At 47.4% G+C, this 26,732-nt stretch overlaps 2 protein-coding genes across 3 annotated transcripts; one reads left to right on the forward strand and one right to left on the reverse strand.

Annotated features, from left to right (window-relative positions):
• Positions 1-2,880: 2,880 nt before the first annotated feature.
• LOC100830306 lies at positions 2,881-6,020 on the reverse strand. Its single transcript, XM_010232595.3, has 9 exons — positions 5,844-6,020; positions 5,613-5,739; positions 5,454-5,516; positions 5,289-5,308; positions 5,138-5,182; positions 4,780-4,847; positions 4,017-4,156; positions 3,427-3,515; positions 2,881-3,291 (listed from the first exon to the last, which is right to left on the reverse strand). Exons 5-9 carry the CDS (start codon positions 5,161-5,163, stop codon positions 3,165-3,167), a joined length of 450 nt encoding a protein of 149 aa, XP_010230897.1. The 5' UTR covers positions 5,164-5,182; positions 5,289-5,308; positions 5,454-5,516; positions 5,613-5,739; positions 5,844-6,020; the 3' UTR covers positions 2,881-3,164.
• A 6,393-nt stretch (positions 6,021-12,413) lies between these two features.
• LOC104582571 (protein DMP10-like) lies at positions 12,414-15,555 on the forward strand. Of its 2 annotated transcripts, none has more exons than XM_024458665.1 (3): positions 12,414-12,878; positions 12,998-13,007; positions 14,408-15,555. In XM_024458665.1, exons 2-3 carry the CDS (start codon positions 13,005-13,007, stop codon positions 15,296-15,298), a joined length of 894 nt encoding a protein of 297 aa, XP_024314433.1. In that variant the 5' UTR covers positions 12,414-12,878; positions 12,998-13,004; the 3' UTR covers positions 15,299-15,555. The 2 variants fall into 2 exon arrangements, with proteins under 2 accessions (XP_024314433.1, XP_024314432.1); XM_024458664.1 differs by having other exon boundaries at positions 12,414-12,652; positions 12,714-12,878; positions 12,998-15,555.
• The last annotated feature ends 11,177 nt before the right edge of the window (positions 15,556-26,732 follow it).

A 26,732-nucleotide genomic window follows, 5' to 3' on the forward strand; every position in this document is an offset into this window, starting at 1 on the left:
GGATTTAGTTAAATATTTCTACAGCTCCTGACGCAGATCTCAACGCAGGATCGGGTGGTTCCGCACGTATGGCGAGATCGCGTTATTGGCACAGCCTCCGCGATATTTCTTCTACATCGGGCTTATCTTCGTCCTTCTTTTTTCTTTCTTTGACTTCTGGCTTGGTTGGCGGGGAAGGACGGCCTGTTTTACCTGCCCGGCATGGCCATTGTGCGTCTGAGCCGACACTTTCCCCTTCCTCACGCCAACACCCAAACGGAGGTTGCTTCGATGAAGTTGTTCTGGTAAGTCACCAAAGCTTTTACCCCTTCCATCTGCCGTCTAAATGACATCCAGCGGCTAAGGCTGAGTCAGGCTGGAATTAAGCCAAAAACGCCCCACAGCCCTTACGTGAATTGCTTTGTTTGTTTTCCCTGATCTCCTTTCCCATCAGCCTGTTACAAACAATATTCTAGAGATAGCATATTGTTAAAAAAAAGTATCATACAACAATGTAGCTCCAGTTTGCATAACCGAACTCATAATGTAACAGCATACTAGAAAGAGAAATCTGAACAATTATTATGTAGCAACAAGTGCTAGTACTGAACATTCATTCAAGTACAAACTTAACAGGCAATTTCACTTGTATACTTGGCCCACAAAATACTGTTGTTAGCCCCCAAAAGATCCCAAAATACTATAGTTATCTCTTTCCAAAATACTATCTAACTAACTTGTAGATGCTAATACAAATCGAGAACATTGTTATCATCACAAGCAGACAGAGGAACTGTCAGAAGCTGTGTAAAGCTGTCAATGCCATTGTACCCTTCAAACTCCACATTTGATCCTTTGTTACTGCCATTTTTCTGTACTTGTTCAGGAGGTGCACACAATCATCTTTCTTTTGTTGCTGCCAATGAAAATTAGCTGATTAGTTTACGAGTGAATGACAACATTATATGAAGTGTCCAAATTATGACATACCTTTGCGTGTCCAATACACTTCCTTTGCGTGCTTCTCTCGTCCATCTTTTTAAGACATAATGTGTTGGCAAAGTCTTTATATTCATCAAATCAAGAACTTTCAAACCATGCCCACACGATATCCCTGTCCTATTGAACATTCCGCAACTACATGAAGCTGTTTGGTTTAGAGGATTGCCTATCACTATGCGGTCCTCCTCAAAAATTAAATCACCATGCAAAGTCCCAATAGCAACATCATATTTGTTCTCTCCATCCAATACTATGGTGCATGCAGCCATGGATCTTTCATACTCACTTCGGAAAGCTTCAAAACAAACTGCAGTGTAGACTTTGCTTGGTTGCAGCAAAATAGGTGTACACATTTTTATTCTTGGTATCCTTTTTCTTGACTCAAATTCACATTTTAGTTCCTTGCTTCTCTTTTCGATTTCAAATGGTTCTTCAATGCATTGCCAAAACTCTCACTTAGTTGTGTGCTTCTCACTCCTAAACTAAATACATCTCTCGTATAACATTCAGCCCATTTTTCTTTGTTTGTGCCAAAAGTGGTGTCAAATGTGACAACATCACCAAAATGTACATAGTCAAGGATCATTTGAGCATCAGCGCAGAATATGTTGGTTACATGCTCCTCACAATACAATTGCAAAGCATATTGGAATGATGTGTTCTCTGCAATTTTATCATGAAAATACTTCAACATACTTCCATCCTGTCCAAATACCACTCCCTTTGCCTCTTACTCTATAAAAAAATTATGCGGTCACGGTAGGTGAACCCAAGGTTAAATGGTCCACCAACTTGACGACTAGCGCATACTCATGTGCAGATTTTGGCCTAATTTCAGAATCATCTGCGGTTTCAATTTCAAAGCTTGTAGTTTTGAAATTGTCCGATGCATTATTGAAACTCTCACTTAGTTGTGTGCTTCTCACTCCTAAACTAAATACATCTCTCGTATAACATTCAGCCCATTTTTCTTTGTTTGTGCCAAAAGTAGTGTCAAATGTGACAACATCACCAAAATATACATAGTCAAGGATCATTTGAGCATCAGACCAAAATATTTTGGTTATATGCTCCTCACAATCCAATTGCAAAGCATATTGGAATGATGGGTTCTCTGCAATTTTATCATGAAAATACTTCAACATACTTCCAGCCTGTCCAAATACCACTCCCTTTGCCTCTTGCTCTATAAAAATTTATGCGGTCACGGTAGGTGAACCCAAGGTTAAATGGTCCACCAACTTGACGACTAGCGCATACTCATGTGCAGATTTTGGCCTAATTGCAGAATCATCCACGGTTTCAATTTCAAAGCTTGTGGTTTTGAAATTGTCCGTTGTGATGCCATCGAGTGGCAGGTTTGTGGCACATGAAGGAAGTGATTATGTTCAAGCACTACATCAGTTACATTAAAATTTTCAGACCCTCGCTCGAATGCAAGAGTCATCCTAGCATCACAGTTAGTTCTTGTTTCAGCTCTAAACAACTTTTGGATGGATTCTCTTTCAACCTTTTTCGGAATACCTTCATTGGCACATACATATCTGCATGATGTCACTTTACCATCATATTTTGCTCTTCTTCGTCCACCTTTTCCTCACATCAAATCCTGCATGACCCCCATATGCTACCCAAAACATCCAAGCCTCATCTAAACTTCTGAATTTCATACCAACTTCAGGAGTTCCCTTAACAGGCTTTGTCATTGCACAACACCCACAATTATGCTACAAATTCTGCCAACAAAACCAAAAATTGCATCGAAATTGGGATTAGCAGCACTTGTTGGGACAATGAAGGAACATGAACTGGCTGCTGATCAATGGTTTTTACGGTTTTATTCTAACCTGTTTTTGAACAGCCCTAGCTAGAATATCTTATGAAAAGAAACGGAAGGGGTAACTAATTTGTGTTACTTGAAAGTTCAAAGCTGTTCGTCTCATCATCATCTCATGAGCAGATAGTGAAAGCGAGAGGAAGAGGGACACGAAGGAATGCGAACGAGACCAGGGCAATGAAGAAACAGAGAGATGAAATTTCTTCTCACCGTTTTTCAGCACTAGACAGCAACAGCATGGATGCATCGAAGTGTACAGCCAGTTGATCGAATGACTTCTACCAATTTAACCAACCACCTAACAAGAGTAATTCACCAGTCCAAACTTGTCCAGCAACTTGTGTAGCTAGTTTGCCACCACTGGCGCCTCCTCCATCTCAACCATGTTGCTGACTCCGCAGCCAGGGCAAGCGTAACGCCTCTGCAGCTCCTCAGCGAGTGAAGCATGCACTTTCTCTGCTTCAGCAACCCGCTTGTTTGGAGTCAAAGAAAGATTCCACCAACAGAAAAGGAGGAGCGGAAGCGAAAGCTCAGCGAGATTGCTCAAGAAAAGGTACTTAGCACGTAGTGATTTTTAGAACTGACGTGGCAGCTGGTAAAAAGGATATCCCCCGAGCTCTTGCAACAGCTTCATCTCTCCCACCACAGCTTCCATAAGAGTCCTCTTTGCTCGGATAGCAGCCAGTTCTTGACAAAGCTGAAAGACAAGACGAATCTTTTGTGAAAGAGCTATTAAATCTCATATCCAAAGTAATAGTACAATAATGCACATTCCTGCAAAACCAGTCAATATGAGAAGTTCTAATACTGTATTCCAGTACTGCAGCAGCATCTGCCTAAGTAGGATATCAGGCCCAGCCATTGACATTCCCTGGGTTAGGTGTTTCATCATAAAAAAATGTCTTCAAAATACACAGGGTAGGTCATATGCGCATACAAAAAAACTAATATATGCTTTGCAACCGTGACAAATATCATTATTTTCTTTACTTGCAGAAACATAAATGCAGATAATACTCACGCGTCCAGTCCATTAGTCCACAGCACGCAAAATTAGTTTGGTAATATACAGAGCAACTTAGCTGTCGTTCAACCGTCTTCCACATAAATTCTTTATAACAAAATTCTCTTGTGAATAAAATAGTCAAGAGACAATGACAAATGGATAACAGTGTTCGGGAGGAGAATGGAGACAAACCTTTTCATGATCGAGCAGGACTTTTTGATACTCTCCATCCAAGACATGCACCTCAGCATCAATCTTGCTCACCTTATCAACCAAATCTTTCAAAATACCTTCGGAGTCAATAGTTTCATTCTTGTCACTGACATTATGACCTGCCAAGGCAAACATTTCCGTCTAACAGAAAAGAATAAGCTCAGCAAAAGTGTACAGCTCTATAAATCATAATACACTGGTGACAAAAGATTCATAAGAAAGGAAGCAAGTATCATGCAATTCATATCCTTAACACATTGCAGAGGACGTGGTGAACAAAATAGTCACAGAAGAACAACGATCACAGTAACTTGAAGTTTAGTAAAACAAATTAGATTCATAAGTAGATGCACAACACCTGAATGGCTGCATGGAACATTTTGCTAGCTTATTAAACAATCAGGGCTTAGCTTACTATGGAGAAATGGAATATAGGAGCAGCTTATCAGCCACCACCTTATTACGTGGAACCTAGCCTTGTATGCCTTAAAAAGACATTAGATTGACACAACTAACAATAGAAAGCTTTTAGGTACAAACAATATTAAAGCACAACACAGACGTAGAATTCTTGCAACCCCAATCATATGCATGGTCTATTTTCTAGAAAAGGAAATAACTTCGCAGAAGCAAACAAACAGAAATATTTTGGACATCCCAGATTTACAGGAGGCCCTTCAAGGGGTTCAGCAATAGGTAGTGTTATGTATGCAAATATTCATTACTAGTTGACATTGCATACCATCTGCTGATAGTAGTTCAGAGCCCTTTTTCTCTGCTAATTCTACATGAGCTATCTGTTGAAATTTCCTACAAAGGAGAAATACATAGTTAGCAAACTAGAAACTTATAAGATTCAGATAGCAGGGAAAGCAAGTACTAAATAGACATGAACAAGAAAAAGTAGGAAACAAAGGATGAGAAATACACAGTTAGCAAACTAGAAACTTATAAGTTTCAGATAGCAGGGAAAGCAAGTACCAAATAGACATGAACAAGAAAAAGTAGGAAACAAAGGATGAGCGCTAGCTAGTAGCTACAGCAGGTTGCATGTGCAGGAAAGAGGAATAATGGATTCATAGCTGGCAAACAGCACATACCTTATCCTTGCATTCAACTCCTGCATCTGGCTGAAGAACTCGTCTCTGAAACAACCAGGGCAGGCGCATGTATGATTTAGTTGCTACTAACAAAATTACCCCACCCAAAAACAACACAAACAATGCAATAGACAAAGTTCGTTCTGTGCACCTCTCAGTGTCTCCCTTGCTCTTTTAGAGACATTACATCAAGCACCAAAAGCGCAACCCCGCCGGTTCCAATTCCAATCATGGACACCAACATCAACACACAAGAGCGTCATATTGAAGCAACATAGCAGGACCCTTATTTTCTGCGATTTCCAACATTCCTGACCTTAAGGGCCTCCAGCTCAGAGCCCACCTTGGAGATTTCCTCCTGGAGATGCGAGATCGTCGCCTAAACGCACCAAAACATGTCGGATCAAATGAGGCGAAATGGCTCACTAAACGGAGACATAATTCACCGATTCGGGGCGAGAGACTCAGGAGAGACCTCGAGTGCCTGTATTGACGCGGCGGCGATGGAGGCCTGCACTTGGCTCCCCTGCAGCTCCCTCTCCGCGGCCTCCCGCGCGCGCTTCGCGGCCTCGAGCTCGGCTTCAGGCCTGAAACCGTGCGCTCTGCACCGCAAGCGGAGTAGTCGCACCTGGGTGAGCTGATGACGCGAAACCCTAGTGCGTTTCTCGGGCGGCGGCCAGGACCCAAGGGTCGCGAGGATGCTTACCGCCGTGGGACTTCTCGGCGGCGAAGTCGCGGATGATGGATAGGAGCTCTTTCTGGGGCTCGCCGCCCGCTGCCGACGCCGATGCAGCCATCAGGAGTGGACAGGACAGGCGACGATTGCGGAATCTTCTTCCGGAAGGTTCTGGAAGAGTCGGGAGGGTTTAGCGGGGCGGGAACGGAGCGGCTGGCTGGTCTTTTTTCTTCTTCTTCTTTTATACTTACAGCTGCTGGTTTGGCATCCATCGTTAGAAACTAGAATACTGAAATTCATTTTGAATTTTAGAAACTAACTTGTTGGTACGGAATTGACTACTTTCTCTGTCCAACAAAAAATGTTTCAAATCTGGTAAAATTTGGATGTATCTAGACATGACTTCAAATTTAGTCAAAATTGAGATATTCTTTGTTGGACGAAGAGAGTACATGAATTCAATTTGCAATTTCATGGAATCACAATACAACTAACCTCAATTCCTCTCTACATGCTATCATTTCTCTGGAATTGTCTCTGACTCTACAAATCCATGTAACAGACAAACATGATTTTTGAATCCGGAATCCAAATTCAACCAAATGAGATCATAAAAATAGATTTCATTTCATCTGAACAAATGAAATGAGGGGTGTCAAAGGAGCTATTATTTTTTTAACGATACTCACGGTGTTTATTAAGCAATCACTTATCAAAAGTATAAGGACTCATTCCACGGCTTACAACATTAAGGGTGTCTTTGTTAGACTCTCTCCCCTCGTGAACAAACACGAGCGTCCAGAAGCTCACGACTTATAACTCATGTTTCACCAAGAATAGCATTATAAGAACACATCTACTGTCTTCTGAGATTCCTTCGATCACTACAACAGCATCTGATGCGATGTAAATCTTCTTAGCATTGAGGTCTTGGGCTAAGCACAAAGTTTCACCACAGGCTAGAGCTTCAAGTGTTGGTGGATCAACTATACCATCAAAAATTCTTGCTGAAGATCCCTGATAGCATCCACGATCATCACGGTCTTGCAACCCATCACAACCCATAACTTAAACTTTCCTGCGCGAAGCTTTTAGGGTCAGTGTGTTGTACATGCCTACTCGCCGTAGCCGGGGAGTCCTAGCGAGAAATACTCGAATAGTCGATCTGCCGCCCGAATGATTTTCCAAACAGGCCCGCCACGTCATGGCCCATTGAGCACTAAAAATATTATGAAGGAAAGAAAAATTGTTTATATGTTTGAGAAAAATCTTGTATTTTTCACAGAAAGAAAAAAAAGAATCTTCCGTTTTGGCATTGGAAGCTATAAATCAACGGTGCAGAGTATGCGACGTAAAATAGACAGAGTTTCCCCGTCAAAAATATATTTAAAACAGAGTAACTAACATCAATGGAGTTGCCAAAAACATCTTTCAAACAGAGTAATTAACATCTATGGAGTGAAAACTATAGAATTAGATTTTGAGAAAACACCTTGGGTATTTTAACAAAAAGAAAAAGGGAAATAATTTTCCGTTTTGGCACTGGAAGGAATCAACGGTGCAAAGTATGCGACGTAAAATAAAAGGAGTTTGCCCGTTCAAAAAATATTTAAAACAGAGTAATTAACATCAATGTAGTTGCCAAAAACATATTTCAAACATCTATGGAGTGAAAACTATAGAGTTAGTAGTATTTTGAGGAAACACGTTGTATTTTTCCACCAAAAGAAAAAGGAAAAGAATCTTCCGCTTTGGCATTGAAAGCTATAAATCGACAGTGGAAAGTGTATGAAGTAAAATAAAACGGAGTTTCCTCGTTGAAAAAAATATATTTAAAGCAGAGTAATTAACATCAAAGGAGTTGCCAAAAGAACATATTTCAAAGTGAGTAATTAACATCTATGGAATGGGAACTAGAGGGTTAGTATTTGAGAGGTTTGACTGTAGCTAGTATTGGCCGAAATGGCGAGACTATCTGCAGCCAAAAAAAGGCTAGCGCAAATTCATTCATCGCAAGTGCCCGTAATATTCACTGAATTGATCCAATCTGTTCTGACCACACGCATGAACTACTAGCACAATGTGAACTACTGCCTCCGTCTTAGTATCACAACTTTATCTAAATATGCATGCATCTAGATGCGTTTTACTGCCTAGATGTGTGCGTATTTAGACAGTTGTGTCATGAGACGTACGGCGGGAGAACTTGTTGCTATGGACAAAAAAAAATGCTACATGTTTAAGAGAATGTTGCTCTATTATTTATTCCCTTCGATCCTAAATTATTGTCGAAACATTACATGTATCTAGACGTTTTCTAAAAGTAGATACATCCATATTTGGGCAAATTTGAGTCAAGAATTTAGAATCAGAGAGAGTATTATATTAGCTCATTATAATTCACATGTATCCTTGTTTTGATCATTGACGCCAATCCAACAAGTGATAGAGTTTGAAAGTGACGTAGGAGTAAAGATAAGATAGCTATTTGTTACACAGAATAGCTTGTTCATTGCAAACGTGCGAAATAGTAGGTGCTTGCGGTCCATTGGAGGCGTGCCTTGTTGTTATATTCATCGTCCGTTGTTCAAGCGGCACAGAAGAGATGGTGTACAAATATGTAATGGAAACAGCCTGCCACTTCTTTTTAGATATAACCTTACACTATTAACACAACTTTATTGCTGTCAAAGAAAATCACATAACGTTATTGATTTAATATTGATATTTGATGTATGGGTAGTCTGTGTTCGGTCTTAGTCACAGGGGTAACTCTCTTCATGCTAATAATATAAAGTGGAAAGCGTTTGTCATAACTGCTCGGTCTACACAGCAATGGAAGTGTTCTCTTTCGTCTCGTAGTTGACGGGTACGTCACTCCGACTGAAAACACAGCGCGGTTAATCCTAAAATAAATTCAGCGAAATACAATCACTCATGTCAAGTCTGCAACTTGAACCTGTGTGGGTTGGTTCCACCACAAGAAACCAAATATCTGAGTTAGGATCAGTTCGCACAGTAGAGCTACTCTAATAGTTAACCCATCGCATTTTCAAGTGTCCACTAGACCGCATTAACACATGACATCTACTCTGTTTCTGCTTCAAGGGTTTGCACTTCCGACGATAATCCCGCGATCCATTAGTACAACATGCTCCTGATTTACGCGGTAGAAATCTTTAATGCGTCAGTGTTGCATACTCGTTTTTCTGCACCATGCTAGTTCTTTCTTATACTACCACAATTAAGAATGATTTAAATGCTGTCAAAATTTGCGGTTAACAAAAATTCCTACGGTAATTTGTGGCAATATCCACGTGGGAAGGCACTTTTTGATGTTCTGGCCTCGTCATTCCATGATAAATATTTTAACCTTCCATTTCAAACAAATTTGATCTTGCGGAGAAAAAATAGGCATGATACGTAGGAAAGGCGGCTTTCGTTCCATTTCGTCCGCTTGTGGGTCAACGTCGTATATGGGGTCATAAACACGGGCCCGGGCCCTGAAAGTTTCTTTGCTTTTCACGGGAGACTTGGAAGACATCTTGACCGCAAGCTCCAACCATATATCGATCTGTAGCGACCACATAATTCGTCGTCGGTCAGCCGATCATGCCTTGTACCGTGTCAACGTCTCTTTCCGTCAATTGTCTGCACGGGCGCTTAATTAATTAGCACCAGCGGCCACAGCGTATCACGCAGTACTGACGCTGACGCACGCCCTTATCATTTCGTACGTGGCTGCTGGTTACACACATTTCATTGACTGACTGCTGAGCAACAGAAAGTTCTGAGTAAACCCTTGTACCCAAAATTTTGCTAAGCGCGCAAATTGTCCTCGAAGGAAGCGCGGTTCGTTTCGAGATAATATAAGAAAGCATTGCTTAAGTATACCTCTCCATTTTAACAGATCCTCATGCAAAAGCCATGCCCGTCACTGATGAACCTCATCAGTAACGGACATATCGCGCCCGTCACTGATGAGGCGCACGACACACTCATAAGTGACGGGTCATCAGTGACGGGTTTTCTCTGTCCGTCACTGGTGAACCTCATCAGTAACGGGCCGTCACTGATGATCCCTCATTGACGGGCGTACCACGCACAACACTGATGAACCCTCATTAGTGACGGGTACAGAAAGACCGTCACTAACGGCCAAATATGAAAAATTGCAAAAATCACAAAAACACACATCAGTGGCAGGCTTTACGTCTAGGCCCGCCACTAATGATTCCTGAAGACCTTTGAAGATTGAAAAAAATCATAATTAATTTATAAAAAATTAGAAAAATGTGATTCTTTTTGCTGAAGTCTTATTTTTTTTCTTGCTTAACATAGTGGAATAATAATATCATACGGTAACATTTGAAAAATGACATATGTAGTACAATCTTGTTATTTCCTATAGTTGAGGTTTATTTTTAAACCAAATGACAAAAGTTTGTCCAATTCTACGTCATAGTTCATGATAATGTATCCATTTTTTGCCCAAAGGTGCATCTTGTCATGACAAACAATACTGACAAAGTGGTTTACATAGTTTTGGTTGTAAAAATGATTTTCCATTTTTCAAATGCAAAAAATGTAGTATTTTAATTTGTGAAGTAAGTACAATTAATATGGCTCAAAATGGCCATTTCTCTTTCATAGTTGATAATAATGTTTCTAATTTTCCACAAAAGTGCATCTTTACATGCCAAACACTATTGACAAAGATATTTTTAATTAAAGATTGAAAATACAACAATTTATACGCATCAGTGGCGGGCTTTGTTGTAAGGCCCGCTACTAATGCGCAAACTTGGTCTAGGGTTTGGGGGCACATATAAAACTCCCCACTGGCCACCCTTCTTTCTCAACCGTCGTCGCCACCCTCCCATCTCCCTCCCGATCGCATCTCTCTCCCTCTCTTCTCTCTACCTGCGAGGCCAGCCTCGCCCCCTACCCCGACCCGGTCCGCCCCCCCGCCCCCCACCCTGACCCGGCCCCACGCAACCGCCCTCGCCCCCCACCCCGCCCCGCCCCGCCGCCGCCCTCCCCGACCCCGACCCCGGCCGCTGCCGCCGCCCCCGACCCCGGCCGTCACTCCCTACCTTGACCCGGCCGCCCTCGGATCCCCCCCTCCTATCGGTTGTTGTTTTCCTCCCTCTATCTCTAATATCTCTCTCTGTTTCTCACTCTGATTCACTCTCTGATTTTTTTGCAGATCGACAAGGAGCCTGTCCCTGCCCCACCGCCTGCCCAGCCTCGGCTTCCGTCGAGTTGCTGCCGCCGTGAAGTGTGCCTCCGGATCCGGTACGCATCTCCCTCTTGGTTATCTCTCTCTCTCTCTCTATCTCTCTCTCTCTCTTCTCGTTCTCTCTCACCACTCTCTCTCTCTACTGCAGGTATGCCACGCGGTGGAGATGAAGTGGAGGAGCGCGCCGCCGCCGTGGAGCATGCAACGCAAGCAGCGGGTGCTGGTTTGGGTCTGGGCAACAGCGCGCTGCTTTGGCCCGGGCTTTTTTTTATTTGGACAAAATTGTATCAGTGTCGGGCCTCCCCTTGTGCCCGCCACTGGTGATGCATACATCACTGACATGCAGATTGTGGCGGGTGGGATGCCCGGCGCTGATGTTGTTTTACGCCCGTTACTGATAAGCATTTTTGTAGTAGTGCTCTGTCAGGAAGCTGAAACCTTGGAACAAAACCTTCTCAACGATCATGAGCTACATATAGCACCAGTACCGTCATGCACGTCTTCCTTGCAAGCACCAACAATGACACTAATATACAGTGGATACTTAGGACGCTCCTATTCGAATCATAAATCTATTTATTATGTTAATTCCATAAAGAAATCAGTGCTTCCTTCACTTCCTTCCTTACGCATGAGCACTTTTATCCTTCCTAAAGGTGCCATTCATCAAATTGAAAAGTACAAGAGACACTATCTGTGGAGGAAAGGATTTAACCAAGAAGAATCCACCGCCGGCCTCTGCTGTAAATCCGCAGCCTCCTTGAAAAGTACAAGAGGCGGGGCAACCAGATCCACGGGGGCGAGCCTAGGGGACCGATTGCTGGAGGAAGGCAAGGCAAGCGTTGCCAGACACCCTCCAATCCGGTGCTCGAATGCGGCCACCCGAAGACCAGCTAGGAAACCCCGCTGCCTCCTTCACCGGTAGCCCCGACTGAAGCCGGCGAGCACCTCAGCGGCGGCGAGGGGAGAGAAGGGACGGAGAAGGGGCTGGCAGCGGCGAGCTAGGGTTCGCGTCCCATGTCCACTACTACAAAACGCAATATAAGTGGCCGGTCATGAGTGACGGGCCTTTTTTGGCCGCCACTGATGAACCTCATCAGTCCCAGGCATATCACGCATGTCACTGATGAACCTCTCATCAGTGACGGACACATAACGCCCGTCACTGATGACCCCTCATCAGTGGTAGGCGTACCACGTCCGTCACTGATGAACCTTCAGCAGTGACAAGTGCCCAACACACGTCACTGATGAACCCTGATGAGTGACGGCACCGGAAAGCGTGCCACTAACGGCCAAAGATAAAAAATTGCAAAAATCACAAAAACACACATCAGTGGACAGCTTTACATCTACATCTATGCCGGTCATCCCCTCCCCAGCTGCCGCACATCTCTCCCTCCTCCGATTCTCGTCCCCTCCCCAGCCGCACAGACATCTCCTCCTCCTCCTCTTTCCTGTCTCCACACCAGCCCCGCCCTGTGCCTTCCTCCACACCAGCCGCCGCCCCTCTCCCTTCCTCCACACCAGCATGCCGCCCCTCTCCCTTCCTCCGTCTCGCAAGGTGCCAGGAGAAGCAGCAGTGGCGGATCTGTCGGTGAGTTTCCATCTCTCTCTGATCTCTCTCTCCCTCTATGATTTCTCTCTTTTTTCTGCAGCCATGAAGCGCCGCGCATGGAGAGGATGTACCAGTTGTGCTAGTGTTCAGGAGGGGAGGACGTCCACGTCGCCGGCGAGCGTCGCGGCGCGGTGGGGTGTGAGCGGCGGGGGCGGGTCAAGAGGGCGCTGGAGCGGACGGGATCCGGCTTGCCTCTATCCCGTCGGTGAGTCTCTTCTTCTCTTTCCCTCTCTCTCCGTCTCTCCATTCTCTCTCTCTCTCTCTCTTGCGTTTACCAATGATTGATTTCTCTCTGTTGTGTTCTCTCTGTTGTGTTTGTTCCAGGGACGGTATGGTAAGGCTTCCCCAGCGTTGGCGAATTTTTTGTTTTTTTTTAGATTTTGCCTGTTTGTAATCCCTGATGGATTTGATATGTGATTTGGGATTTGTTGCTTTGGGTACAACGGAATGTGCTGCCTGCCTACATGCGACGATGTTTAGAATCATGGGCCGGTATAATTATATGCTAGCCGTGAGCTTTTTTTATTGCGGCCAAAACTCATCAGTGTCGGGCTCCTAAGAACGCCCGCCAGTGATCGGTTAGTGATACGGTCGCTTGGAGGACGACCCGAGAGACGCGAAGCATTGATTTTGCACCCTGGTCCAGGCCAACCTCTTTAGATGCAGCAGGATATTTGAGAACTCAATCTTGTAGGAAATGCTCCTACTCAAATCCATAAACTAATGGATATGTCTGACACCCGTGTGACTCCTACTTCTACTTGAAGAGCGTGTTAGGATCATATCACAATAAACTACAGTAGTCAGCCTGCTCCGAGTGCCGAATCAACCAACAATCTAGAATCCATACTACATGATGGGCAAGAAGAAAGAGCTATGCTAATTTAAGAGAATCGATTGACTCATTGTTTTTTCGTTCTTTTTCTCATGTACATTTCCTCCATGTAGTTAGACAATCTATTTAGTAAAAATTTCTACTTCCTCCGATACATATTACTTGTCAAAATATTACATGTATCTAGACGTCTTTTAAACATAGATAAATGCATATTTAGACAAATTTGAGACAAGTAATATGGATCGGAGAGAGTAGTAGGTTTTAACCTACGGCTTTCCCTAAAAAAAATCCACAAAGAAATTTTTGTACATGCATGATGACTCGGAGTTTTCTCTTGGTACACGTAGTAAAACAGTTTGCAGAGACCAGAACCATGCCAGTATATGCACAGTATTTATTCATTTTGCGGGGAAATACACGTGTGATGTCATTGTCAATATGACATGTAGAGTACGATGTTTCTACATAAAAATAAATAACTAGGTTCTGTGTCCAGCTCACCTTCGCATAAGAATACGTACTCCTTCCGTCCAACAAAAAATGTCTCAAGTTTGTTAAAATTTAGATGTATCTAGACATGACTTAATGTATAGATGCATTCAAATTTAGTCAAAGTTAAGACATTTTTTATTGGACGGAGGGACTACTTGCTAATCACGGTCAAAACGGCAGACTTTTGTTTTCTACGTACGGCTGCGTAGATGTTACGTAGCGTACTAGTAAAACCATACGTATTACGTACGTATTGGTTACAACTTGTATGAATAAAAATCTAGAGAGAGTTCCAAGTAGGCACATAGTAGCCTGTAAATGTAAAGAGACATATATTATTCCACGCATAAAAGAGTTGAAGTCAACATATGTACAGCCCTTCAGCGTGCAATATGACCATGCAGAGAAAATCAACGCGCGTGCGCGCGCGTGCCAATTTACCATTGAACTTGGAACCATTCGCAAGGCCGGATTCACCCTCTACACCCTCTACCTATATAAACACAGACATCGGCGTAGCCACACGAATGGAACAGCTCAGGATATTCCTACTCGACCACCACACGATGGCAGCATCTTCACCGTCGTCCACCGTGATCCAGGTCGATCATGCCTCCTCCACAAACGGCGAAGCCACGCCGACGGCCGCGGCAGCCGCAGCAGCAGCCCTAACCACGACGCCAAAGGGCGAGGCTGACCCGACCACAGCACCGCCAGCAGCACCAGCAGCAGCCACTGCGACGGACAAGGTGATGTCAAGCGCCGCGAACCTCGCGCAGCTCCTGCCGACGGGCTCGGTGCTGGCGTACCAGGCGCTGTCCCCGTCCTTCACCAACCGCGGCGACTGCGCGGGATCCAACCAGTGGCTCACGGCGGCGCTGGTCGCCGTCCTCGCCCTCTTCTCCCTCTTCTTCTCCTTCACCGACAGCGTCCTCGGCCGCGACGGGAAGCTCTACTACGGCGTGGCCACGCCCGGAGGCTTCAACGTGTTCAACTTCTCCAGCGACGAGGAGAAACGGGAGTGGGGCCCCGAGGAGTTCGCGAGGCTGCGCCTGCGGCCGCTCGACTTCATGCACGCCTTCTTCACGGCAGTGGTCTTCCTCGTCGTGGCCTTCAGCGACGTGGCGCTACAGAATTGCTTCTTCGGCCGGAACCCCGGGAGGAACACGGAGGAGCTGCTCAAGAACCTGCCGTTGGGCATGGCGTTCCTGTCCAGCTTCGTGTTCATGATCTTCCCGACGAAACGGAAGGGTATCGGGTACAACGACACCACTCCCCGCCCGAAGACATCATAACTAAGTGTCACCTTGAAGTTAAGATTGCTGCTCACCTGAGTCTCTGCACAATTAACTTTCAATCAACATTTGTGTAGTCAGTTATAGCTTAATTAGGATTACCTGTGTTCTTTACAAGTCAGCGATTTAGTTATCTTGCATGGTTCTTGCTCGGGCCGAAATGGAACCATAATTCTGTTGTGGCCAGATGTTACTGTACTACACTGTGCTTGTAATCTTGATCAATATTTGAGTAAATTTCACAAAACTACACATTTCGGGGCAACGTTCTCACGTGGGCAGCACTTTTGCTAATTTGACCGAAAAACCATACTTTTCCGGTCACAATGTAATAACAAGTCCGAAATGACGTGTTTAGGCGAGTTGACAGTTTTTCTTACAGGTCGGGCCCACATGTCAGGCGACACGTCAGACAAACCTGACCCGCCCCGATAGCCCGTTAAGCCATCCTCTCTCTCCATTGCCGGACCCACCCATTCTCTCCTTTCCTCTCCTTCCTGCGTCTTCTCGCCCTCGACTCCGTCGCGCATGCCAATCCACTCAGCCTAGCAGATATGCTCGATGCCGGCCACCAAACCCCAACCCGCCTCAGCTGCATCCTCGACTAAGTGGGTGCCGACCATGCAACGGGCATCATGGAGGTCCACTCTGGCAAAACGGCCCCTCCTCCCGGCAGCGCTAGCTTCCGCCGGCCCGATGGGACCCTCCCAACCGCCGGTGGACTCGAAGGGAGACGCGGATACACGGGGTTCATACGAGATGTGCTGCCATGTGGCCGCCGCCATCGACAAGCTCCGCCATCCCCCAACCACCCCGCTCTGCCTCCAACAACAATAACAACGCGATCTACTCGGGTGCCCAGCCATCGAAATCGAACAGCGCGAGGCGGGCGACGCCGCAATGGCCATGGAGCTCGCCAATGGGCTTTGTAAGACGGACCGGCTCATGGCCCGCTCGTGGTTTTGCCGGCGATCTGGATGGCCGGGTCCGACGTGCGGGGAGCGGTGGCCGCGCTCCAGCATGCCAGCGACGACCACGTCCTCCACCGCGTCCCTGAGGCTTCGTCTTCCTCCCCTGGTCGTTCTCCCGAACGCACGCACGCAGAGAAATCAACGCCGAATCTTCGCCCACGCCTGCACCTTCTCGCGCCAAGCCCCGTCCACTTGCTCTGAACCACACCCCAAGGACTTCCTGATAAGGAGTAGCCCGATCCTCTCGTTGAGCTCGTTGTTGATGGATGATAACTCGCGAGACGCTGACGAATCTCTGGCTGTTCCCTCGTTGCCAATGCAACAATTCTCAACCCTAGTTGATATTCGCAACACGACACGCTTGCGCACGTAGCCGCCGATGTCGGGGGGATGACCCCAGGTAGGGTCATGGCGACACAACTCTAGCCGAGATGACGGAGGCAAGGCTGGCATAGTTATATATGCCGGCATCGTAAAGTCAACTAACACTAAGCTGGCATCCCGAGCGTATGCCGGCATGGCTATTTTGTCTTATGAGTTTGCAGGATAAGGACGAGCACCTTGATACCGGCGATAGCCGAGATCTCTCAACGGTCTTATCCTGACCACGCGGTGCAAAGTAAAGCAGCGCCATCATCATCTCAGAAAAAGCGGTTAGCGCCTACGTACTGACGCTAGGCGACTGCAGAGAGGAAGCACCGAAAGAGAATCTCTGACGGAAGCCGGCAGAGGATAGCGGTACTTTCTGCAGGGTGCCAGGAAAAAGTAAAGTTGTGTTGTCCCCTACGGTGCCACCCGAAGGGAACCAAGATGCGTGCCGGGTGGGGCCCAAAGAAGATGACGTTAGACTCGGCCCACATGTCAGTGTGACATGGGCGGCCTTTAAATAGAACCTTACCCCTCAGTAGAAGAGGAGGGTGCACTTAGACATCTAGGGTTTCCCCTTCTTCTTCTTTTTCCCCAAGAATACAGCTCAAGGAGCGCCATTGTATAGCTTCTCTATCTCGGCTAATACAACAAAGCAGGAGTAGGAGTCTTACCTCGGCAAGAGGGCTTCGAACCTGGGTAAATCCATGTGTGCTTGCGCAACTTGTGCGTATTTCCCTTCACATCCTCCCTCCTCCGGATCCTCCATCGTCCATCGGCCCCAAGTTAAGCCATCCTATGGCATCTGTCGTGACTCCACCACGACAGTTGGCGCCCACCGTGGGGCTAGCAGTGGTGCTAGCTGGGGTTTTCATCCGGACGGGAAGCTTCCTCATCACCGGAGAGCGCGTGGTCTCTGATTTGGTCCAGAGATTCGGCTCTCTGGGCTTCATCGACAACAACGCGGGCTGCTTCAACGGCGCACCGCTTCCCTGTGCAGGCCGCTTCATCAACTTTGGCATGCACGAGGTTTATGTTGCTACTGACAGTCCCTGCAGGTACCTAGAGCAGGTGGTGATGGCCGAAGATCCTCGCGCCGTCTGCAAGGTTCGCGGCCGGCACGCCGACCGCCCCGCTGACCGTGTGGAGGTCATGGTAACGGCTCATGGTGTTGATGCAGGAATGGACGCTGCAGGAAGTGGAGCGGTCCCAACCAAGTCTGGCAGAATGGCGAAGCTCCCCTTGGAGAAGCCGGAGAACATCGCCTCTCAAGCCGGCACATCGGCTCTGCCGCCGAAGCCAACTCAGATCCAGGCCTCCACCGAACGGCTGACCGCGCCGGTAGCGTCGAACGCTAATCCGGCCCCGCTGTAGGCAGAGTTGGAGCTGGAGAGACAGAAGCTGCTGAAGGAAGCAGTCGACGTCGCTAAAGCTTGATAACAGCTCGACATCTCGCTCTGTGAGTATAACAAAGCCCATGGTCTTAGTTCTATTGCGTTTACTAACCCTAACCGAGTTGGGGAGGTGCGTAACCGTGGCAAGAATTTGAATGTCGAGATGACAAGAGATGGTAGGGGTGCGCCAGCAGTGTCGGCTAGTTTTGCCTCGGCACTGAAGCCGAAATACAATACCCCTGTCAAAAAACTCAGGGCTGCCGAGGCTGCGGCCGAGGAGTTGCCGAATCTTACGGGAGAGGCACTTCGGCAGCAGCAACTGCGTGTGAAAGAGCTGCTCCAAACAGAAAATGAGCAGAATGAGGCATATATGAGAATGCACGGCAAACCCGGTGCGTCTCAGGTTATTCACTCGGCTGCAGATGCCGGCGGCCGCGTTGACAAGCAAGCGTCCTCACCTGGTGGCAAACGGGACAAAAGCGTAAACTCTGGCTGGAATAAGCAGCTGGAGTGTTATGACCCAGCTCTGGCAGAGAAACAGATAGTCTTAAGGGTTGATGACAGCCAAAGCGGCCTGCGTCCCGGCGACAATCGCCGAGACCAGCAAGAACGTTACACGTTTGATCATGGACACCGACCTCGGGGTCCGGCACCCAATACTGTTGCAGGTCAGCAGGGTGTCTGGCGCAACCCCCCCTATCTAGGTGAAGATTGCCGGTATGACCGTTACGATGACGGGTACTCGGCTATGGGAGACGAGGGTTATATCAGGCGAGAGCGTGACAATCTCGGCCCGCTCAGTGCCCGAGTTGGGAACAGACAAGTATCACCTCTGGATGCCCGACATCGGCTTGACAGAATTTATTTGTCCAAGCTTCTAGAGGAGCAAGGCCCTCCGGGACCGCGTTGCTTTGCGCATCGGATCATGAGGGAGAGACCAGCCCCGGGTTTCCAGTTGCCCAAGGGTACAAGAACGTATGACGGCAGCACTAAGCCGGAAGATTGGTTGGAAGACTATGTCACGGCGGTGAGCGTGGAAGGTGGCAACCGCAGATGGGCAGTATGTTATGTACCCCAGATGCTGGTAGGGCAGGCAAAGATATGACTGAACAACTTGCCGGAGGGCAGCATCAATTGCTGGATAGACTTCGAGGATGCTTTTGTCAGCAATTTCACTAGCACTTCTAAGAGGCCAAATCGTCCTCAACAGTTGTCCATGTGCAAGCAAAGAGACAACGAGACTGACCAAGATTACCTGACAAGGTGGAACAATCTCCGCAATTCCTGCGAAGGGATAGTGGAATCGCAAGCCATAGCCTGGTTTGCCCAAGGATGCCGACACGACAGCATGCGGTGGCAGAAGCTACAAAGAGAGATGCCAGCCACTCTATCTGAGAGGATCAGAATAGCTGACATGTATGCGTTTGGCGATCCGACTCAGCCATCGCTGATGCCGGCAGAATCACAAAGGGAGCAGCCGACATACAATCCTGCCGGGGCATTCCGTAGGAACGATCGTCAAGATCATCGCAACAAGAGAAGAGATGATAGGCCGGATTACCGGTATGGGCCAGCCCATGTCGCTGCAATTCAGGATCAACCTGATGCCAGCTCCAGCCAGCGTTAGAAAAGAGGAAATCGGCAATGGGTCAAGAAGGGAGAACAAAAGAAGCCTTGGCAGGATAAGCCGAAGTATACGTTCGAGGTGATGTTGGATCAGCCTTGTCGTTTTCACACAACAAACCCCAACAAGCCGGCTGAAAGGGCATTTCGATTCCTAATGAGTTTTGGTGTTAATGACAACTTAATAGTTGGACTAACCGTATGCTAAGTGTTTTCAGAAATTATATAGAATCAAGCAAAGCGGTTCGTTGCCCTCAAAGGAAAAAAGCGTAGAAGGATTTCGGCTTTTTGTTTATATTGAGTCATAGGAAAATCCGTACTATAAAGAGGGAGTTCATCTGGGAAGGCTTGGGTGAATCAATTTCACGTACACACAACCACCAAATTGCACCCACCAGATAGCCTCAATCCCACCCGTGAAGGATAGCTAAAACCTATCACTTAACCAAAGGGATTCTGCATGTGTTCATTCCAGGGCGGCAGTACTGCCTTGCCCAGGCCGGTAGTACCGTTCGCGGCACCGCACCAGTGCTTTGTGGTAGCAAAACGCTACTGACATATAGCGGCACTGGCACGGTACCGGTGCTGCACTACCGCTCGAGGTAGTACCGCTTGAGCAAGCGGTAGTACCGCCCAGTGCAGAAACAGCACATAACGGGCAGAAATCGGGGACTCCTATAAAAGGGGGTCTTCCCAACGGTTCTTATCCCCATTCCTGCAAGCGTTCTTCACCTCTAAAGCTTCAAATCTCGAGATCTCTCTCCCTAGTGCTTCCCTCTAGCTAATACTTTGAGGAAGGGTTGAGAAGAGCTTGATCTAGGGTTTCACCAAATCAAAAGTTGATTCCTCTCGTTTTCCTTGGTGGATTTTGTTACACTTGAGATTTTGGGATCCCTAGCCAGAAGGTGTCTCTTCAAGCACTCCAATCTTGTGAGGAGATGTTTGAGGATTTGGGAAGGAGCATCCAATTGAGTTGTGGATTTGTGCCCTTCTCCTTGTTTGTAATGGTTTGGCATTCGCCTTCAAGGAAACCATTAGTGGAACTCACTTCGTTTTTGTGGTGTTGTGAGAGCTCATCCCACCTTTGTGGTGTGGTGAGTTGGAGAATACAGTGAGCCTTCGTGGCGTCTCTCCCTTTGTGGGAGAGCACTCCTCCAAACGAAGACGTACACCGATCCCAATAGGTGAAACTCTGGTGAAATCTTCATCTTCCCGTGTGGTATCATATCTGCCCCCTTTACTTACTTGTTTTACTTCATTGTCAATACTTTGGTTCGGCTAGTGCTTCGGCTATTGCACTTCATACTAGGGTTACATTCACCTTAGAGAATTTAGAAAGCCCTAGGATTAAGTGTTTGTATCTTTCAAGAAAAGGAAAAGTTAAAATTTGTTCGTCTCGCCTATTCACCCCCCCCCCTTCTAGTCGACCATACCGATCTTTCACCGGCGAACCACACAACGCGGCAATGCAGCTGGATGCAGCGGGTCGAGAAGGGCGAAGCAAGTCGGTTACCCCCTCCTCCACCGCTCACAGGCGCAAACGCACAGATCCAGGGAACCCCTTAGGCAAACAATGCAGTCAACCAGGTGGAAGAACAAGAAATCCTGGGGTATGCCGGGAGAAATGAGCACAAGGAGCATCACCAGAGCTACATGATTTTCATCACTGAGCCCACTGACAAGCAAAGTCAGCGCAGGCGAGAGATTGGAGGTCAATGCTGTTATGCCGGTTGTTCCAAAGTTCATGTATTGGTCGGAGCAGGAGATCAACTGGAACTGAGCAGACCATCCCAAGGTTATGCCCAATCTTGGCGGATATGCCCTAGTGGTCGACCCGACACTCATCGGGCCCGACATTAACGTCAAGTTCACTCGGGTTCTCATTGATAATGGGAGCAGCATCAATATCCTGTACCGGGACACGATGCTTAGGCTCGGCATTACAGATAACATGCTTGAGCCCAGCCAGACTATCTTTCACGGTATTGTGCCGGGAGTGTCTTGTGCTCTGGTAGGCAAGATCTGAGTGGACATTTTATTCGGCACCAGGGAGAACTGTCGGACCGAAAACCTAGTGTTTGAGGTGGTGCACCTTAGTAGTCCGTACCATGGGCTGCTTGGCAGACCGGCACTCGCCAAGTTCATGGTTACTACTCACTTTGGTTATCTGAAGATGAAGATGCCGTGACCAAATGGTACCATAACTATCACTGGCAACTACAAACGCTCAATGGAATGTGCAGCGGTGGGTTTGCTTTGGCCGAGTCACTGGTCATCGCTGGCGAGAAAAAGAAGTTACAAGACGCTGTTGCGATGGCTCAGGCGGCACAAATTGGCCTGCCGGCTATGACCAATCCCCATGGAAGTGTGGCCTTTCAGGCAGCCAAAGAGACAAAGAAGGTACAGGTTGACAGCGAGTTACCGGACCGCACCGTCATCATTGGTGCCGGCCTGGGAGAGAAATAGGAAGGCAAGCTCAGCAGCTTCCTCCGTGAGAATCGGGATATCTTCGCATGGTCAACTCAAGACCTGCCAGGTGTGCTGAGGGAGTTGGCTGAGCACTCATTGCATGTCAGACCAGATGCAAGACCGATGAAGCAGCCCCTTCGACGCTTCGCTGACGACAAAAGGAAAGTCATATCGGAAGAGGTATCCCGGCTTCTAGCTCCCGGCTTTATCATGGAAGTGTTGCATTCCGATTGGCTAGCAAACCCGGTCATGGTCGAGAAGAAGAAAGACAACCCAACTGCTGCCAAGGTGTGGCGCATGTGTATCGACTACACCAGCCTAAACAAGGCATGTCCCAAGGATCCATTTTCGTTACCTCGGATCGATCAAGTGATCGACTCCACTGCCGGGTGTGAGTTGCTGTCTTTTGTAGACGCATACTCTGGTTTTGACCAGATACCACTGAACCCTAATGATCAAATAAAGACATCATTTATCACCCCGTTCGGAGCTTATTGCTATCGCACTATGCCGTTTGGTTTGAGAAATGCAGGGTCCACTTATCAAAGGTGCATGCAAAAATGCTTGCACGATCAACTCGGCAAAAATGTGCAGGTATATGTCGACGATGTCGTCATAAAAACCAAACCAAGCGCCACGCTCCTGGATGATATCCGGGAAACATTCGCAAATCTGAGGAGATTCCGAATGAAACTGAATCCGGCCAAATGCACGTTCGGTGTGCCGGCAGGAAAATTGCTTGGGTTCCTGGTATCAAGCCGAGGTATAGAAACGAACCATGTGAAAATTGCCGCTATAGAAAGAATGAAATTGCTAAAGTGCCTCAAAGATGTGCAGAAATTCACTGGATGCCTAGCATCGCTGAGTCGTTTCGTTAGTCGGCTAGGTGAAAAGGCTATGCCCTTATACCAGCTAATGAAGAAAACCGACAAATTTGTGTGGACGCCACAGGCAGACCTAGCTTTTTAAGAGCTGAAGAAGATGATTGCTACGGCACCAATATTAGCCTCGCCAATGGAGAAGGAGCCTATATTGTTATACATAGCAGCAAGGAACTGAGTCGTTAGTGCCGTGATCGTAGTGGAAAGGGATGAAAACTGCAAGTCGGTGTAGAGGCCAGCGTATTACTTGAGTGAGGTGTTATCGTCGTCCAAGCAAAATTATCCCCACTACCAGAAAATGGCGTATGGCGTATATATGGCGGCAAAGAAGCTAAAGCATTACTTTGAGGCACATCAGATCCGAGTTATATGTGACGCGCCCGTCTCGGAAATCTTGAGTAACAAAGGCGCGAGCGGCCGAGTCGCAACATGGGCTGTCGAGTTGGCACTCTATGCGCTGCAGTACGACAGACGGGATGCCGTGAAATCTCAGGCTTTGGCGGATTTCTTGGTGGATTGGGCCGAGATGGAGTATGAGCCACCGCCCCCGGAAACTAACTACTGGAAAATGCATTTTGATGGCTTTAAGATGAAAAGTGGGCTTGGTGCCGGCATAGTTCTGACCTCGCCAAAGCGCGACCAACTTACGTATTGCAAATTCACTTCGCAGCATCCAACAATGTTGCTGAGTATGAGGCACTTGTGCACGGACTGAAAATGGCGAAAGAAATTGGAGTCCGCCAGATTCAGGGTTTTGGTGATTCCGATCTGGTCGTCCAGCAAGTCTCTAGCAATTGGGATGCATTGGATGCCAATATGGCGCTATACCGTTTCCGTGTTCAGAAGATCAGCAACCATTTCGAAGGATGTGAGTTTCATCATATACCGCGGGCGGAAAATGAGGCAGCCGACACATTGACGAAAATCGGCTCAACACGACAGGCTATTCCGGCTAGTGTGGCGTTAGAGCATTTACGCAAGCCATCCATCAAGCCATCACCAGAATCGGAGTCCATATTTATCCCGACGAGCTCAGAGGCCGACGTCACCCCCATGGACATTGACAGTGGCAACAGTTCCAGTAACCCGGGGACTGGGTGCCTTAATTCGGCAGAAGCAATGGCGGTTGAGACAATGGATATAGATTTAACGGATGAGCCGATTTTCACTACTCGTCCTGTGTCGGCTTGGGCGCAACCGATAATGTCTTACCTCAAAGATGGGAATCTCCCGGAAGAGGAAGTGTTGGCAAGACAAATTCAGAGAAGGGCGAAGGCGTACACCATCACCAATGGCGAGCTTTACAAGAGGAGCATCACTAACGTCCTACAGCGATGCGTCGAACCGGAAGAAGGGCAAGAAATACTCCGGGATATTCATCAGGGAGAGTGTGGCCATCACGCATCTTCGAGAACGCTAGTGGCCAAAGCTTTCCGTCATGGTTTCTATTGGCCGAGTGCACTACAGGAGGCAGAAGACATAGTGAGGAAGTGTAACGGCTGTCAGAAATACGCCAGCAAGATTCATATGCCGCTGTCCGAGCTCAAGACTATTCCAATCACCTGGCCATTTGCTGTTTGGTGTCTGGATATGGTGGGAATGTTCAAGCGGGCGCGAGGAGGCATGACGCATATCCTGGTTACGGTCGACGAGTTCACCAAATGGATTGAGGTGAAGCCGATGCGCGGTGTCATTTCTGAAGGATATCATCTTGACATATGGGTACCCGCACAGTATCATAACGGATAATGGAAAGAACTTCGCGGAGGGACCTTTCGCGCGATTCTGTGCGGAGAAAAAAATCCGGCTGGATGTCGCTTCCGTAGCACATCCTCAATCCAATGGACAAGTTGAAAGAGAAAACGGCATGGTTTTAGCCGGATTAATACCTCGGCTAATTGAGCCATTGGAACGTACTCCGGGATGCTGGCTGGATGAACTCCCGCGAGTTTTCTAGGAAGGAGATCTTGTCCTCTGACTTATGCAGCGCACAGCCGGCATGCACAAACCATCACCTCCATGGGAAGGACTCTTCATTGTGAGCAAAGCGCTCCACAATGATTCCTATTATCTTATAGATGCACAAGATCCCAAGGCGAACAGGATGGACCAGTTAGGCGAAGAGACCAAGGGGCCATGGAACGTAGCTTTGCTTCGTCCGTTCTATACTTGAGAGCTGAGTATTTGTATCGTTTTTTTCTTATGTTGCATGTTTTAAGACAATAAAATTATCCGCCGAGTTCTTAAAAGAAACTCGGGGACTTCTATATCATTTAAGTGCTGAATTGCAATTATCTTTCGTATGTCGGCGTGGCTTAGTTGCGTAATCTTATGTCGGTCTAGTAGTGTGTCGGTGTTGAAAATCTCTTCTATGACTTCGCTGCTGTCCGCAACCCGGCTTCATGGCAAGCTATAGACGGGTATAAAAAAATCGAACACATGAAAAGCGACTGCGGAAAGAAGTAATGAAGCGATCCGAGATGCACATTATCTTAACTCGGCATTTCTTTTTTAACTCGGTTGTTGCCGAGTGAATTTGTGGAGTCACTTTTTTCGAAAGGGTGGTTTTATCACTTTGCGATTCATACGTCGAACGCCGGCAAGGCAGACAGAAGAACCGAAGCCATAAAATTTCACTAAGAGAAAAAATGAACTCGGGGACTCGGTCGGGAATTCGATAAGCAAAAGACTTAATTAAATGAAAAACGAGATGTCTTACAAACAAAAGTATTCCGATTACATTTGCACCCGGCATTCCGGGGATCTGATATTTCTAAAGTTTTTTCTAACTTAGGTAAGAAGAGACGGAGGGGTTGTTGGCGCTGGAACTCGGTGCCTTCGTTGCGGTGGAGGCCGACTCCACAGCAGCTTCCTCATCCGCTGCTTCTTCGCCCCCGTCGGTCATCTCGGCTTCGGCGTCGGAGGGCGGGCCTTCCGCAAACGTATGCACATCGGCATACTAGATGAAGGAGTAAGCCTGCTCCTTGCGCTTGGCGACCAACTCGGGATCCGTGAGGTAGGGGGAGCCGATACGCATCGACTGCAGCACGTCGAGGTTAATGCCGTCGTACCAAGACAGTACGAACGACAGTGCCTTGTCGGCGCCGATGCGCGCGGCCGACTCCCGCCAGTCACTCAGCTGAGACTCGGCCTCCAGCAAGCGCTTGGCCAACTTCGGGATGTCCGTCGGAGCTTCTTCTCCCAGCCACAGCGCGCGAAAGGCCCGGATGCCGGCATTCAGCATGTTGACACGGAATGACTTGAGTGGCTTGACCCGGCTCACAATGCTGACCAGGTAGTCCACCAAGTCATACTCGTACGGCACCCCTGCTGCTGCGGCTGGATCCCTCTTTCGGCGGGCTCTTGCGGTCAGCATTCAGACCCTCGTGCTCCACCTCCAGCTTCTTGTACTTTGCAGGCAAAGTCTTGAAGGTAGCGGTGCGTTTGTTCATGCAGGACTGCAAAGCAACAATTGGCTGGTAAGTTTGTACAGTAAAAGTCGGCAATTACAAGCTTCGGGCCGACTATTCTTAACCCGCCCTGAATCTCGGGGAATAAGTGTTTGAAGCTTCTAAAGCTTCAGGCCGACTATTCTAAATCCCGGCCTGAATCTCGAGGAATAAGTGTTTGAAGTTTCTAAAGCTTCAGGCCGACAATTCGAAACCCGTCCTGAATCGTGGGGAATAAATGTTTGACATTTCTAAGTGTTGCAGAGTGTTTGAAATTTTAA

This window comes from Brachypodium distachyon, chromosome 2, assembly GCF_000005505.3.
Source record: "Brachypodium distachyon strain Bd21 chromosome 2, Brachypodium_distachyon_v3.0, whole genome shotgun sequence".
NCBI classification, from domain to species: domain Eukaryota; kingdom Viridiplantae; phylum Streptophyta; class Magnoliopsida; order Poales; family Poaceae; genus Brachypodium; species Brachypodium distachyon.

Excerpts from the sequence above, each read along its gene's own strand:
- LOC104582571 (XM_024458664.1), top strand. The coding sequence starts at position 14,372 with ATGTACAGCCCTTCAGCGTGCAATATGACCATGCAGAGAAAATCAACG.
- LOC100830306 (XM_010232595.3), bottom strand. The coding sequence starts at position 5,163 with ATGCAGGAGTTGAATGCAAGGATAAG. Across the intron at positions 4,848-5,137 it reads GAGTTGAATGCAAGGATAAG|GAAATTTCAACAGATAGCTC; the intron begins GTATGTGCTGTT and ends TCTCCTTTGTAG. Across the intron at positions 4,157-4,779 it reads TGAACTACTATCAGCAGATG|GTCATAATGTCAGTGACAAG; the intron begins GTATGCAATGTC and ends TTGCCTTGGCAG.